General features: G+C 35.2%; 1 protein-coding gene across 1 annotated transcript; it reads left to right on the top strand.

The window, feature by feature from the left end:
* The first annotated feature begins 6,949 nt into the window (after positions 1-6,949).
* LOC145689707 (uncharacterized) lies at positions 6,950-11,251 on the top strand. Its single transcript, XM_081763904.1, has 4 exons — positions 6,950-6,956; positions 8,363-8,623; positions 9,082-9,282; positions 10,851-11,251. Exons 1-4 carry the CDS (start codon positions 6,950-6,952, stop codon positions 11,111-11,113), a joined length of 732 nt encoding a protein of 243 aa, XP_081620030.1. The 3' UTR covers positions 11,114-11,251.
* Positions 11,252-14,787: the final 3,536 nt, after the last annotated feature.

The raw sequence follows: 14,787 nt of genomic DNA, 5'->3' as shown, positions 1-14,787 counted from the left end.
ATTAAGGTTACGACTTTTATGATATAATAATTAAGGCTACAACTTTTATGATATAATAATCATAAAAGTTAATTAGTTAAACATTAAACAAACCATCCGTTGTAACATCGAATGCTAAATTCAATATACCACCTAAATCAGGATTATTACGGTATTTCCATATTATTACTCTCCAATCTACGTAATGTCTAAATAAATATATAAACTCTACAGAGAGGTGTTGATAAATTGAGATGTTATGTCAATGAACTCTGTCTTTGAACTCTGCAATAAATCCTTCTGTTAAATTTTGAAATATTGAAATTATTTCCCAATCTCCTTTGTCAGCGTAATCTCTTATAAGGTTTTCTGATAATTGTTGAGTTCCAGATAAGCGTCCCCAAGAAACTTTATCTGCATGTTCTCGTATAAAGGCTTCAGAGAGTTTGTTTCCATAAGATATCGCATCAAAATCAACTTTATCTATAAACTCATTAATAAATTCTTCAGATAGGTTTTGATTATATGATACTTATTTCCAATCAACTCTATCTGTAAATTCTCTTATAAAGTCTTCTGATAAGTATTGGCTTCCTGAAATAATCTCCCAATCAACTTTATCAGCTAATTCTCTTATAAACTCTTCCGATAACTTTTTCCATGAACATATTTCACTCAAATTAACTTTCTGCAGATATTTGCGTATGAAATCTTCTGTAATGTGATCATAGTTATATTCCTCCTCATAATCATCATAACCTATATATAACCATTGTTCATCAGTCAGTGAATCTAATATTTCATCAGACAAATTCATAACATTTGCATAGAGAATGTTTTGTATAAGAAATGAGTTGTTTTCTTTAGTGGCTTTCTTGAACAAATGATCTAACATACCTATGGAGATGCTAAATTTATTTTGTCTTCATCATTATAACCACCAATATCTAAATATTTACATACACAATCAAATATAGATTTGTAAGATAATATTTCTAAAGCACTAGTCATATTTACCTGTTCGTTTTTATTCTTAGATTTTTTTAAATTTATCTCATTTTTGTTGGTTTTCTATATAATAAATATGGAGATAGAATTTGATTTATTACATGATAGACTTAAACTAATCCATCATGATCTTAAACTCTTAGCAGCACTACTAGAGAAGCAAATACTGTTAAAGGAAAAAGAATTATAAATAATGCAACAAAAACATCTGGTTTGAGTAGTGATGATGAATATAAATATGGTAGTGATGATTATGATGATGATGATGAGTAAGTTTACAAAAATGATTTAATTTTAATACGCGTATATGTGACTTTGATGGGTTATTCTCATCAAAGTCGTGTTCTAATACAACGCGTAATATGTAGACAATGGCATTAGTGTACAATGTTATGTGTTTTATTAGGATAAATGGAAGTAAAAATAGTACAAAAATGAACAAAAATAATCCGGCGAAGATAAAAATTGAGTAGTAAGATTTTCTATATAGTAAATAAAATGAGTAATTATAGTAAATTTACGGTAATAGAGTTAAGACGACAATGTAAAGAAAAGGGAATCAGAAGATATTCCCGATTAAGAAAAGCAGAACTAATAAACCTTCTTAAACAATATGATGATGAACAAAGCAGAAGAGAGATTAGAGATATATTCCCATTTAAACAAGAAGTAATTGAAGAACCGAAACCAACACGTATACCTATAAACGTAGAATTAGAAGAAACAGCATTAAAGAAGCGTTTAGGAACCATTAAAGTTGAAAACACAGGAGGATATAAAGACCCAATAAAATTTTTAGATACAAGTGGAAGAGTTGCTATTAGCAAAATCAAAGAGGAATTAAAATTTCACCCTGTTAAAGTTAACCTTGTTTTCATTTGTGACTATATTAAAGATACAGAAATACAAGAGCGCAATTTTAAAACATCAAACGAGAGAATATTAGAATCAACTGACTTAAGTGAATATATACATCATGCAAAACTCAAACGACGTAGAGAAATGGAAGAGTTTGAAGGTAGAGGATCAGGATGGACATTGCATCAAATTAAATATTTACAAATCAGATTAAACAAGTATGTACCATTAAGAGCTTCTTCCTATATTGAACTTACTAAACCAATTAAAGATAAGAAAGCAGTGATTAATATTAAAAATAAAGACAACAAATGTTTCTTGTATTCTATTGCAAGCTATTTAAAACCTATAGACAGATGTTCTCAGTATCAAAGACCTTCACATTATAAACAGCTTGTTAATGAGTTGCAAAAGAAGTATTTTGATAACATTGAATTTCCTGTACAATTAAAAATATTCCAAAATATCTAAGAAGAAGTAATATTTCTATCAATTTTTACAGCTATGACAAGAACTATAATGTATATCCACTTCAAATCACAAAAACAAAGCAAGAAAAACATGTTAATTTATTATATATAAAAGATGATCAAAATAATAATCATTTTTGTTGGATAAAAGACCTATCACGATTAATAAGAAGTCAAGTGACAAAACATACCAAGAAGTTATACTTTTGTGATAGATGTTTAACAAGACACTTTCGAAATGAGAAGCAGTGGCAAAACCATATGCTATATTGTAAAGAGCATGAGGCTGTTAGAATAGAACTTCCAAAACCATACGACAATCAAATAGAGTTTCAAAACTATAATCGCTCATTAAGAGTTCCATTTGTCATATTTGCCGACTTTGAATGTATCTTATGTAAGTTAAAAATAGAGCATAATTGTAGTAAAACAGTAAAATATCAAAAGCATGAACCAATGAGCTTTTGTTAGTATGTCAAATATTCAAATGGGAACTATAAAGCCCCTGTTAGTTATATAGGTCCAGATGCTGCGAAAGTATTTATTGAAATGTTGCAAAAAGAAGCAATAGAAATTATGAAAATATATAACAGGGTAGTTGATATGACTCCGCTTAGTGAGGAGGAAATAGAAGCTTATAACAGTTCGGATACTTGTCATATATGTGAGAAAAACTTGAATGACTTACCACCAGCTGTTGAGAAAAATAAATATATTAAAGAGGAAAATAGAGTTCTACAAGGATAGAGATGATATGAGTGAAAAAATAAAAGAATGGAAGCATGACTTAAAAAAGTGTTTGTATAAGATAAATAAAAATAAAGCAAAAGTAAGAGATCGTGATCATTTAACTGGAAAGTTTAGAGGTGCAGCTCACAGTTATTGCAATTTAAATTATAAAAATCCCAACTTTGTTCCTGTATTTCTTCACAATTTAACTGGTTATGATACGCATTTGTTTATTAAAGAGTTAGCTTATGATACACAGAAAATTAAACTAATCGCTAATAATGACGAAAGGTACATAACACATGAAAAATATGTAAAAGCAGGACCAGAAAAAGATGGAATAAATTTAAGATTTGTTGATTCATTTAGATTTATGCCAAAGAGTTTAGCAGAGTTAACTAGTAATATAAAACCATAACAATTTCGAGAAACATTAAACTTTCTCCCGATTGATAAACTTGATCCAGTTAATACTAAAGGTGATTATCCATTTGAGTTTGTTGATTCATTTGAAAAATTAGAAGAACCCGTTCCACTATCTCCAGACAAATTTACAAATAGATTAACAGGAGAAAAAATGAGTTCTGAACGTCATAAGCTTCATGTACGAGTTTGTAAAGAATTCGATCTGAAGTTAGTGAGGGACTTAACTGAACATTATAACAAAACAGATGTCATCCAATTAACAGATATATTTGAAAACTTTAGAGTTGTGTGTTTAAAGGCATATGGATTAGATCCTGCTTGGTATTATACAGCACCAGGCTTATCGTGGGATGCAATGTTAAAGATGACTAAAATTAACTTAAAAATGTTAACTGATTATGATAAAATACTAATGCTAGAAAAGTGTATACGAGGAGGAAATTCACAATGCAGTAAAAGATATGTAAAGCTAACAACAAATATATGCAAGAATATAATAAAGATGAGTGTTCAACATACCTAGCATATCTAGACGCAAACAACTTATATGGATGGGCTATGAGTCAATACATGCCTTATAAAGACTTTAAGTGGATTAAACCTTACATAGATATAATGAACATTCCAGATGATTCAGAAACTGGTTACATATTAGAAGTAGATTTAGAATATCCGAAGTATTTACACAACAAACATTCTGATTTAGCATTAGCTCCAGAAAACATGTGTCCACCAGAATCTAAACAATCAAAATTATTAACGACACTTTATAATAAGGAAAGATATGTAATTCACTATAGGAACTTAAAACTATATATGTCACTTGGAATGATATTAAAGAAAGGGCATAGAATATTAGAATTCAAACAATCAGACTGGCTAAAGAAATACATTAATTTAGATACAAATATGAGAACGCGAGCTAAAAACAAGTTTGAAGAATATTTTTATAAGCTCATGAATAACTCGGTAGAAGTAGAAAAAGTAGAGTAGAAACATTAATTGAAAAACCTAATTTTGATTACAGAACAATATTTACAGAGAATTTATGTGCTATACATATGAAAAAAGAGCGATTGACATTTAAAAAAAAACAATATATGTTGGTATGAGTGTATTAGAACTATCAAGACTGTTAATGTATGATTTTCATTATAACACGATGAACCCGAAATATGGAAACAATATAGATTTATGTTATATGGATACTGACAGCTTTATATATGACATTGAGACTGAAGACCTTTACAAAGATATAGCAGAAATAGTTGACTAGTTTGACACGAGTGAATACAAGGAAAATAACATAAGGACTACCACTAATAAACAAAAAAGTAATAGGTAAGATGAAAGATGAGAATAAATTTAAGATAATGACAGAGTTTATTGGATTGAGATCAAAGGTGTATGCTTATAGAGTAGAAAATAAAGAAGAGAAAAAAGCTAAATTGATCACTAATGAAAGTGTCACCATTCATCTCAGCGACCGCAAAAACTATGGATTTGACACTAATATCGGTCATTTTGTATTACTTTTACATGCTTCGGTATCCCCACCCCCCGCTGACGCCCCACATACAATGGTAGCTGAATTAGCAAGTGATCACTAATGAAAGTGTCATCATTCATCTCAGCGACCGCAAAAACTATGGATTTGACACTAATATCGGTCATTGTGGATTAATTTTACATGTTTCGGTAATCCCACCCCCCGCTGACTCCCGGCCCACATACAATGGTAGCTGAATTAGCAAGTGATCACTAATGAAAGTGTCACCATTCATCTCAGCGACCGCAAAAACTATGAATTTGACACGAATATCGGTCATTTTGTATTACTTTTACATGCTTCCGTATCCCCACCCCCCGCTGACTCCCGCCCCACATATAATGGTAGCTGAATTAGCAAGTGATCACTAATCAAAGTGTCACCTTCATCTCAGCGACCGCAAAAACTATGGATTTGACACTAATATCGGTCATTGTGGATTACTTTTACATGTTTCGGTATCCCCACCCCCTGCTGACTCCCGGCCCACATAAAATGGTAGCTGAATTAGCAAGTGATCACTAATGAAAGTGTCACCATTCATCTCATGGATCGCGAAAACTATGGGTTTGACACTAATATCGGTCATTGTGGATTAATTTTACATGTTTCGGTATCCCCACCCCCTGGTGACTCCCGGCCCACATACAATGGTAGCTGAATTAGCAAGTGATCACTAATGAAAGTGTCACCATTCATCTCATGGACCGCGAAAACTATGGATTTGACACTAATATCGGTCATTGTGGATTAATTTTACATGTTTCGGTATCCCCACCCCCGCTGACTCCCGGCCCACATACAATGGTAGCTGAATTAGCAAGTGATCACTAATGAAAGTGTCACCATTCATCTCAGCGACCGCGAAAACTATGGATTTGACACTAATATCGGTCATTTTGGATTACTTTTACTTGTCTCGGTTCCTCCCCCCTCCCCGCTGACTCCCAGCCCCCATTCGATTGTAGCTGAATTTGCAAATCATCGTTAATGGAAGTGTCACTATTGATCTCAGAGACCGCGAAAACTATGGATTTGACACTAATATCGGTCATTGTGGATTACTTTTATATGTCTCGATATCTCAACTCCCCCTTCCCGTTGACCCCCGACTCGGTGCCGCATAGCATGAATTTGGAAGTTAATGCGATCGGAGTTTCACCATTGATTTCAGCGACCGCGAAAACTATGAATTCAACACTAATATCTGTTACTTTCTACTACTTTACATGTCCCGGTAAACAACCCCTGAGTCCCCCCTGGTTCGAATTTTGACAAAATCGTTTAACTCTGGTCTGGAGCCTGGACCAAGGTATTCGTGACTAAAATTTGGTAACTGTCGGTCAATTTGTCTGGTTCCCAAGCCGATTCCGGTAAACGCCTCCCCATGAAACTCCCCTGGTTCGAAATTTGAAGACAACTTTTCGTCTTGATCTCGGGCCTAGGCCAAGGTACCCCTGACCAAAATTTGGTAACTCTCGGTCCACACGTCTGGTCCCCAGGCCGCATAAAGACAGACAAACACACAAACAAACTGTTTATTTTATTTATATTAGACTAGATAGATTCTTGGAAATTATACCAGATTTTCATAATATCTTTCCTACATGTTGTCACTGCCCTCGCTTACGCGTATACCCACCTTCGCTGACACGCCTGCTTCCTTCGGACGCACCCCCCTGCTCCCTTCGGGCTCTCCTGCTGCGCTTCTGCCCTGACTCGGTTAGATAAAATTCGTGCTTTTAGTGGCCACCTAGTACAGGTTGATTTGTTTTTTTACTGTAGTTTATATGCCCCTAACGTAAAGTAACGTCTTCTAATGTAACTTGATGTAATCCAGCAGAATATAGCCGAATGCAGTATATTTTGGTGCTTTTTTTTCAGTTTTCATAGTAGTCCGACGATACGGCACTAATACAGGAGGTTGAACATGTTAGGTAGGTTAAGTTAGTTAAGTTCGGTTAGTACCCCTTGTACAGATAAGCGGGCCAGTGTTCTACTCTTATCGAAATTAACAAGATAACACCGTTCAGCGTCAAAACACAAGTTTCAAAATAAGGTTATTCCGCAACAGCACATGAATATGTGACCATAACAAGAGCAAGTAATTTCCAAATCCCTTTTGGAATTTGAGAGGCATTTTATATTTCTCACTCAGACGTTTCGAGTGGTCTGAGGTTTTATTTTCTAGATTACGTCATGAGTTTTTTTTTTTTTTTTTTTTGTCACAGGTACATGGATATAGGCAGTTGTAGAAACGTCAACAACATATACTCCCTGAAAAAGATAGTTTGTCAATTTTTTATTACTATTATTATTCCTGACAATCTCGGTACTATTTAAGCGATTCAACGACTTGTTTGTACCTTTCAGTTCCAAACGGAACGTCAGACGTATACTGGATAGATGCCGTCTCTGACTAAAAGAAACTGTAGTACAATCTACGCGAATTTTAAATTTCACATGAGCATTATAAGTTTATCGCGGGAGTTTCCCGATTTGTATATAATTCTGTACAAATTTTTTACTTGTGTAACTGTTTATCTTTTTGTCCTTCTGATATGACTCTTGACAATTACATTAACAACTAGGCCTATGTAAAGATCAATACAACGTATCTTTATAAAGAGTCCTTCGTGAGTGAGTCGGCAATCGCATTTATGACCAATTAGTCCCTGTGTCGTGTCCAATTGGAAAATTTCTCTTGGATGTAAGCCGAGAAGCGGTTTGGATTCCGCTTTAAGCTTATGTGACCCCTTCCAGCATAACCTTGTTGTTGCATAATAACGCCAAGGCGAAATAAACTAATTTCTGTCCATATTTAATATAAATACGTAGAGTAAATTATTTAAACCAAAAAAACCTGGTTTAAACTAAAAAACCTAGTTTTTTGTTTTTTTTTTCAATAAAAACCACGGTTTTTGCCAACTCTGATAAATATTGAGTGGGTGTATCTAGCAACAATGGCCAGATTAGCTCCTCCTCTCATACAGCGTTGCGAACGATATAAATCAATGTTTGCGCCTACTAGTAAAGTTTACAATCGTAAACACGAAGTACAACCATGTTCAAATGCGGTCACATCATCCCTTGATTTTGCAGGATATTGAGAGTTCTAGCCATCCGGAAAGGCAGTAACGATACTAGTTAAAGTGCATTGCATTTGATACAAGAACCAACTGTCGAGCTTAAAATATATAAGAGATTCGGCTTCATGTTTATGCATATGTACCTGCTTTTAAAACACCCAAGAGAATTCATTTACCATATACTTGACATTTTGCTGACTGTTTCACTCTTTTCCAGAGGCAATCATTAATATTTTTTCCCTTTCTGTTTTCAGATGATATAGAGAAGGCAAGGTCATATGCAAAGAGATTGGAACATTGTAGTGGCAGTGACATCACAGAGTCAGATGCTGAAGATCGTGTTGGAAACAACAAACGACCTCAGAGGAAATTAAAATCCGTGAACCTTTTTCAACCAAGCAGTATACCTCCCTTACTCTCAGCTGGCACTAGTGTGCCAGAGAAGAAAGCTACAAAAAGGAAGCTTTTTGACATTCAGGGAACGCCGATATTTGAGAACTTGGCTGATGAGGCGGGTAAGAGATATTTTAAAATTATTCTAAGCTGGATATACTTTTTGGCCGTATTGTTAAGAGGTTTTAGAAAGCAAGAAATTATGACAGATTTTGAACAGTTTTAGTGAAGCATAAAATTAAAAGATGACTTTCTGAAAGTTTATATATGTTCAAGCTAAATAAAAAGACAACCCAAGTACAAAATCTGTTAACTTTGCTTCTTCACCATGAAACCAAATAATAATTATCGGAAATATTCATTCATTATTAACATACCTTCCAATAGTGGGGTCCTGGGTTCAACTTCTTGCGGGGGCACACATGAATCTGAACCAGCGTTAAACTTTAGAAGCCCCACAGCTCGTTTAGGACTGAAGGGGAGACTATTACTCATTTTTTTAAAATACTATCTATTTTGTTGCTATGAGTTGTCCTGTTATTGTCAACCTCGTAAGTAAGTTTGCTTTCTTTCTTTACAGCTCCTACAGCTGAACACTCATCATCTGTTTTCGTCGTGAGGGGAGAGGAGAGGATTGCGTCTGGAGACAGAGTGAGCAGTGAGTCGAGTAGATCCCCCACTGGTGACGTGTCTATTCTTGTAGCAGAAGTAAACCCATCGCCTTTCAGTTCGTTGTCTTCACGAACTTACAGCAGGCCAGAGGAAGATAACGCTGGCTTAGGTAAGATGATGATCTAAGGTTCACAACTGATATTTAATTATGCCCAATGACGTTAGAACTTCTATGCATTGTTCCTCTTTACACTAAACTTGAATTTGATTTAACGTTTTTAAGCATCTATGACAGGCTGGGAAAGAGGATGTGGGAAGTTTGTCGACCAGGGCCAATTTTGGAAGGTACCATTCCGGCATTTGCCTAGTGTGACTGAGGGAATGTCTGGAAAAACCTCAATCAGGATGGGCGTCCTCTGGGATCTATCCTAGGACCTTCCGAATGGTAAGCTTACACTTTACCAAATGACCAAATGAGATATGACACATTGGTGCTACATATTGTTTTCCTGTACCTATGCTTGCTTCTGTTGGTCAAAAAAAAAAAACTTCGAATATTTTTTTTAACATATTGATTGTTTTCGCGTAACTATTGTTTAATTTTCTGCTGTCTCATGGAAATTGTGCATAGATGTCTAACTGTATGTGTTTCTTTCCATATAAATATTGTAACTAAACAATAATTCTTCTGTCTTCATATTTTGTCGCTATACTTTTCTTTTCCAATTTCATTATCCGCTTATATACTTCACTCATTGCACATAAGCCTCCACTTGTACTTTTCTTGAAAAAAATCCTTTTTTCTTGAGTACTCTGTTTAACATTCTAGTGAAAACATTTTTTTTTAAACTTTGAGCAAATTTTTACTAAATCAGTTTTCAAAATTATGAAACTAATGACTTAATTATTTGAAGTGTGGAAAATTGACATAAGCACCACTGTTATAATACCTGTAGAAATATTTAATGTTGAGTATTGTTATTGATCTAAAATAAAATACCATGTTTATGATCTAAAGAAAAGGATATTCATGAGATATGATAACTTTGCCAATTTCAAATATTAAATTTGTACTAACTTGCCGTAATTAACACATCCTACTGTATGGTTTTAATCGAGGGGCCATAGCTCAGTTGGTAGAACACTGGCTTCGCATTCGGAAGATCGAGGGTTTGCGCCCACCGGCCAGTCATCGTGACTGAGGATTTTCCAGTGTTTTCTCTCAGTCGCACCAGTTAAATAGCGGGATGGTACCCACAAAACTAAGCCCTGGCCGACAACCTTCCCATGTTCTCCCCTACCCCATCCCGACCTGTGACGAAGATGCTTAAAAACATTAAATCGAATTCCAATTTAATCTATTGGTTTTAATTTTCTTTTACTACAACACATGTTTATTTTCCTGAAGATTTCGCCAACTTTTAGAAACTAATATTAAGTATGTATTCCACCGTTATTAAATTTCCGATGTGTACATTGTATGTTTTCACTTATCATACTTTCTTTTTCGTACGAAAGTACATTTTCAACATCTTTATCTCAAGTCAACTTTTGCATTGTACTTGATCACTTCAGTTAGCCATTTACATTAGCGAGTGCCATCTATATTGGTCTGGGATGTATTGTTCTGTTAAAGCCCAGTAGTTGGTAAGCAATTCTGTATAGCAATTTGATTTGTATTACAGAGATCTTTTCTATCTGACACTGAAGTCTTTCCCTCCTGACTTTCCATTTCAGATCTACAAAAGAAGCTCCTGTCTTACCTCATAGAAGTTAGACAGCAGAATGTTCAGATTTACAGCTTACTGGAGAAAGTGAACAGCAAGCTTTCCTCAGACATACAGCGTATACCAATTTGCAACCTACCAGTGGATTTCCCTTTGAAAACACAAGGAGATGTGGAAAAGTTGGAAGAGTTCGTGAAAGACGACCAACATTTCTCAGACGTGGTAAGCTTGCATTCTCACTTCTACGTACCTGTGTTTCATACGTCTTCATAGGTGAAAGTTAAAGAATTCAAAAGCAGCGGAATTAAGGATAGTAGGTAAAAAGAAAAGTCATGGGTAGTTAGAGAAAGTGATTCAGTATATAGCTGTTAAATGATTTTGTTTCCACACTTCGTCATTGTTTACAGTGAAATTTCTTGTTCATTTTTTTTTTTTTTTTTTTGCTAGTAAAATAATATATGGCATGAAATATTGGAGAAAGTCTGTTGTCGAATGGTAGGAGACCAGTTAAATAGCGAGTAATTTCACACACAAGTTACATTCCTACAGGTACAGCAAGATTTTCAACCTAAATCCATACCACTGCGAGCGCGCAGCTTCGAAGACTCAACAGCTGATGTGAAAGACAAAAATTCGGGAATTTTTCCGATCTAAATCCCGTGTTTGTTTCAATTTTGCACAGCTTGTAACATTTCTCGACTGCTTTTTTTTTTTCTCAAGAAAATTGTACGAGAAGGCTCAAATCACTTGAAGGTTATCATTTTAAGTACATTTTTGGAGGTGGATTTTTTTGGTTTTATTGTGGAATTTAACCGAAGAAACGCACTTTTTCTGGGGGGGGGGACTATGGACTGTTGATGTTCATGCAACATATACGAGTGTCTTTATTATACTGGGTTTCCTGTTCTGCGTTCATGTCTGTCTGGTTTCCCTAGATGTCGCCTTGGACGCTTCGTCAGGTGACCTTCGGTAGAACGCGGCGAGTGTCCAGCATAACATACACTGTAATACCACATTAGCTAAAATTCACAATGCCTTCGCAGTAGTGAGAAGTTATATCTAAGTATTCCCTTTACAAAATTTCATAACCCTGGAATAATATCTTTTGATAAGATCTGAGGTTTTGAAAAAAGATGAAAATAAAAAATGTAATTTGAAAAATATATCACATTAATGACAGTATCTCTTTTGGTAGAGATGAGAAATTCCTTCACAGATAGTTGTTGAGAACCACAGAACCTATTTTCTGTTCTGACAGTGGTCTGAAATTTAATAAAATACCAAAAGTACGGCTTTACAACATCAAAAGGATTAAGTTTGAAATGTTCAATTTATATACTAGGGTCTAAAAAATTGTAGTTTTTATGTTAACAAACTGAAACGTAGGCCTATTATACTGTTATGTTAAATTTACAGTAAATTGGTTTTGAAAATGGGTAAATGTGTAATTTTAACATCGGCAATTGTGCCAACGATAGGGCTAAGGGAGACGATGAAGGATGATAAAGGTAAAGGATGAATGAAATGGTGGAATGAGAAAGTGGGATGACCCCGAGGAAACTCACGAGCACGGTATCGTCCACCACGAATTCACATGGTGGGGCCGGGAATCGAACCCGGGACCTGTAGAACCAGAGATGAGCGTTCTACCACTGAGCTATTGTGCCCCCCTATCGGTTTCGAGTTGTAGGACCTTCGCTTGTAATATCGTTCCCCTCCAAAATTCAAATGAAATTTACAAATACAACAATATTACGACAAAGATTTGGGTACCAAGTCAAACCACTGTTGCAGTAGCATGAAGCATTTTGTAAGACGTAATAGTCAGTGCATTGGATACATTGCTTGCGGCTTACAAGAGCAAGGTAGCTTCAGATAGGCTGTGCACCTGTATCTGAGAATCTGCAAATCGAAATGCGGTTTGCCTGTGTGCATTACGGCTTACGGATTTGCCCCAGTAGATTTTATTTGCCTCTCCTGAAAAAAATTATCTGGTGCATTAGCGCGTTTTGATCCGGAGGTCCTTATTTGATCTTAACATTAACAGCAGACTTGTCAAAACATTGTCAAGAAGAAAAAAAAAATCACGGAGGGAAGTAACGACCGGAGAGCAATAATAGAAGATTAATCTCTCTTGAACGACCCCTATTAGCGCTATGTAGGTGGTGTGGCACCTAACTCGATTTAGTCAGGTCATTTCGGAAAATATAATTCTCTCACAACCAAGGTGCTCGTTTGAGTAGGGATCAAAAGTATTTGGTGGATGTGGTTTTTCTTATTCTGTCAAAATTTATCCTACAGATCTGGCTATATGCAATCGCTGAGTGAAAACGCGGAACGTGTTCGAGTTTGTTTACACAACGAGACCTTTACACAGCCATATTGGAATTCATTCATTATGAGAGTGGATACTATATTCAGGATTCCCATTGAAGTGCAACACTCAATTATAAGGATCCAGCTCGACACATTCACCAGTTCATTATGACTTTTAGGTGCTTGGATAAAATTCATGTCTTCTTCTTTCTCACCACAACCATAGTTTTGTGGACAACATGGAAAATTTTACAACTTTTCTCTTACTTGGCAGAGATGTTTTATAATTTGGTATGTTTTTTTCTTTGTAAGCGCATCAAAATATTCCATCCTGATCTTCCTTTTGCTGGTTTCTCTTCCGCCTTTCCCTCTATCAAGTTGAGTTGAGGTGATTTTGATTTAACGTCCCTTTCAGCAGCGAGACTATATGACACGTGGACCTCACGGTAATCCAATCGGAGTGTTGAATTGAAAAAGTTTTTTAGTGGTAAAAATTTATTCAAAGCATAACTTCCACTACACATACTTTGTGTGTTCCAAGTTCAAAAGGAAAAAGAAAAATAAAAAAGGACCGAAGTACTGTTTTCTAAAGTACCGAAAGTTCTCTTAAAAATGACTTGATCAAAAATTAGTTTTGGTCATTCACAGCATCACACTTTCATCGACTTATATTTTAAGCTTTTTTTCCGGTACTTTTAAGCACTTTCAGACATTCAGTAAAACTTTTACGCCCTAAGTCAAATTGCGTGGCTCGAGTAGAGAAATTTTGCACAGGGAATACTTAGATATACGTACCATGTTTCTTCAATACCGCGAAAAAACCCTACATTTATATATATATATATATAAATTCTGCTGTTGTTTAAAGCATCTTTTAAAAAATTTCAAACACCCTGCCAGAACAGAAAACGTATCTTAGGGTCCCAAAATTTTGCACAGCAAATATCAAGGACATAGTTATAACTGTTCGTTATCCTGCGGATGTTGTCTATGATTTTTTTTTTCAGAAATTTTGTAGAGGAATTACTTAAATAGGTACAGCTTTTTCGCAGTACCTTAAAACGCTCGACAAAATGGCCACACGAAAATTCTTATGGAAATGGAGTCCCGGCCAAATGTTATAAAACTTTGTTTAATGATAGTCCTGAATGAGTACATCGAAAGTGTCAATGGGACGTTACAGTCTCGTGAAATTACCGCATATGTATAATCCAGTCAGCAGGCACTTAGAGGGGGGGGGAGGAGTTCAAGGGTAACTTGCAAACAAGGTACTAAAAATTTTTCTTTCCATATGTTGTATGTACTTAAGCACTAATTATAAGCCCAAGTTTTCGACCTCCTTGATCTTGTGTTCACTCCAGGAATCGCCCGCAAACTCCGAGGGCCGTGAGAGCCAGCTCAAGTATATTTTACCTAGTAGTAAAAGGACATCAGAACTTGAATCAAAGAAACTTGACGTTTTTATTTTGTCTCGATTGTCTGACAATCTTTCAGTATTGTGTGTGAATGAAGTGGCTGCAAAGTGTGTACTGTTGCCATTGAAAGAAAAGTTTGTTTCATTTCCTTTAATTCATTGTTTTTAATTTTCTAAAGAAAGCCACTTAAATCTGTCAAGGAGAAGGTATAGTTTT

Source organism: Thermobia domestica, chromosome 7 (assembly GCF_964235325.1).
Source record: "Thermobia domestica chromosome 7, izTheDome1.hap1.1, whole genome shotgun sequence".
In the NCBI taxonomy this organism is placed as follows: Eukaryota; Metazoa; Arthropoda; class Insecta; order Zygentoma; family Lepismatidae; genus Thermobia; species Thermobia domestica.
This window is presented reverse-complemented; position numbering and strand designations above follow the sequence as displayed.

What these genes read in the sequence shown, in the direction of transcription:
- LOC145689707 (XM_081763904.1), top strand. An exon ending in GAACTTGGCTGATGAGGCGG is followed by an intron (nt 8,624 to 9,081) that starts GTAAGAGATATT and finishes CTTTCTTTACAG; the next exon opens with CTCCTACAGCTGAACACTCA. An exon ending in GGAAGATAACGCTGGCTTAG is followed by an intron (nt 9,283 to 10,850) that starts GTAAGATGATGA and finishes TTTCCATTTCAG; the next exon opens with ATCTACAAAAGAAGCTCCTG.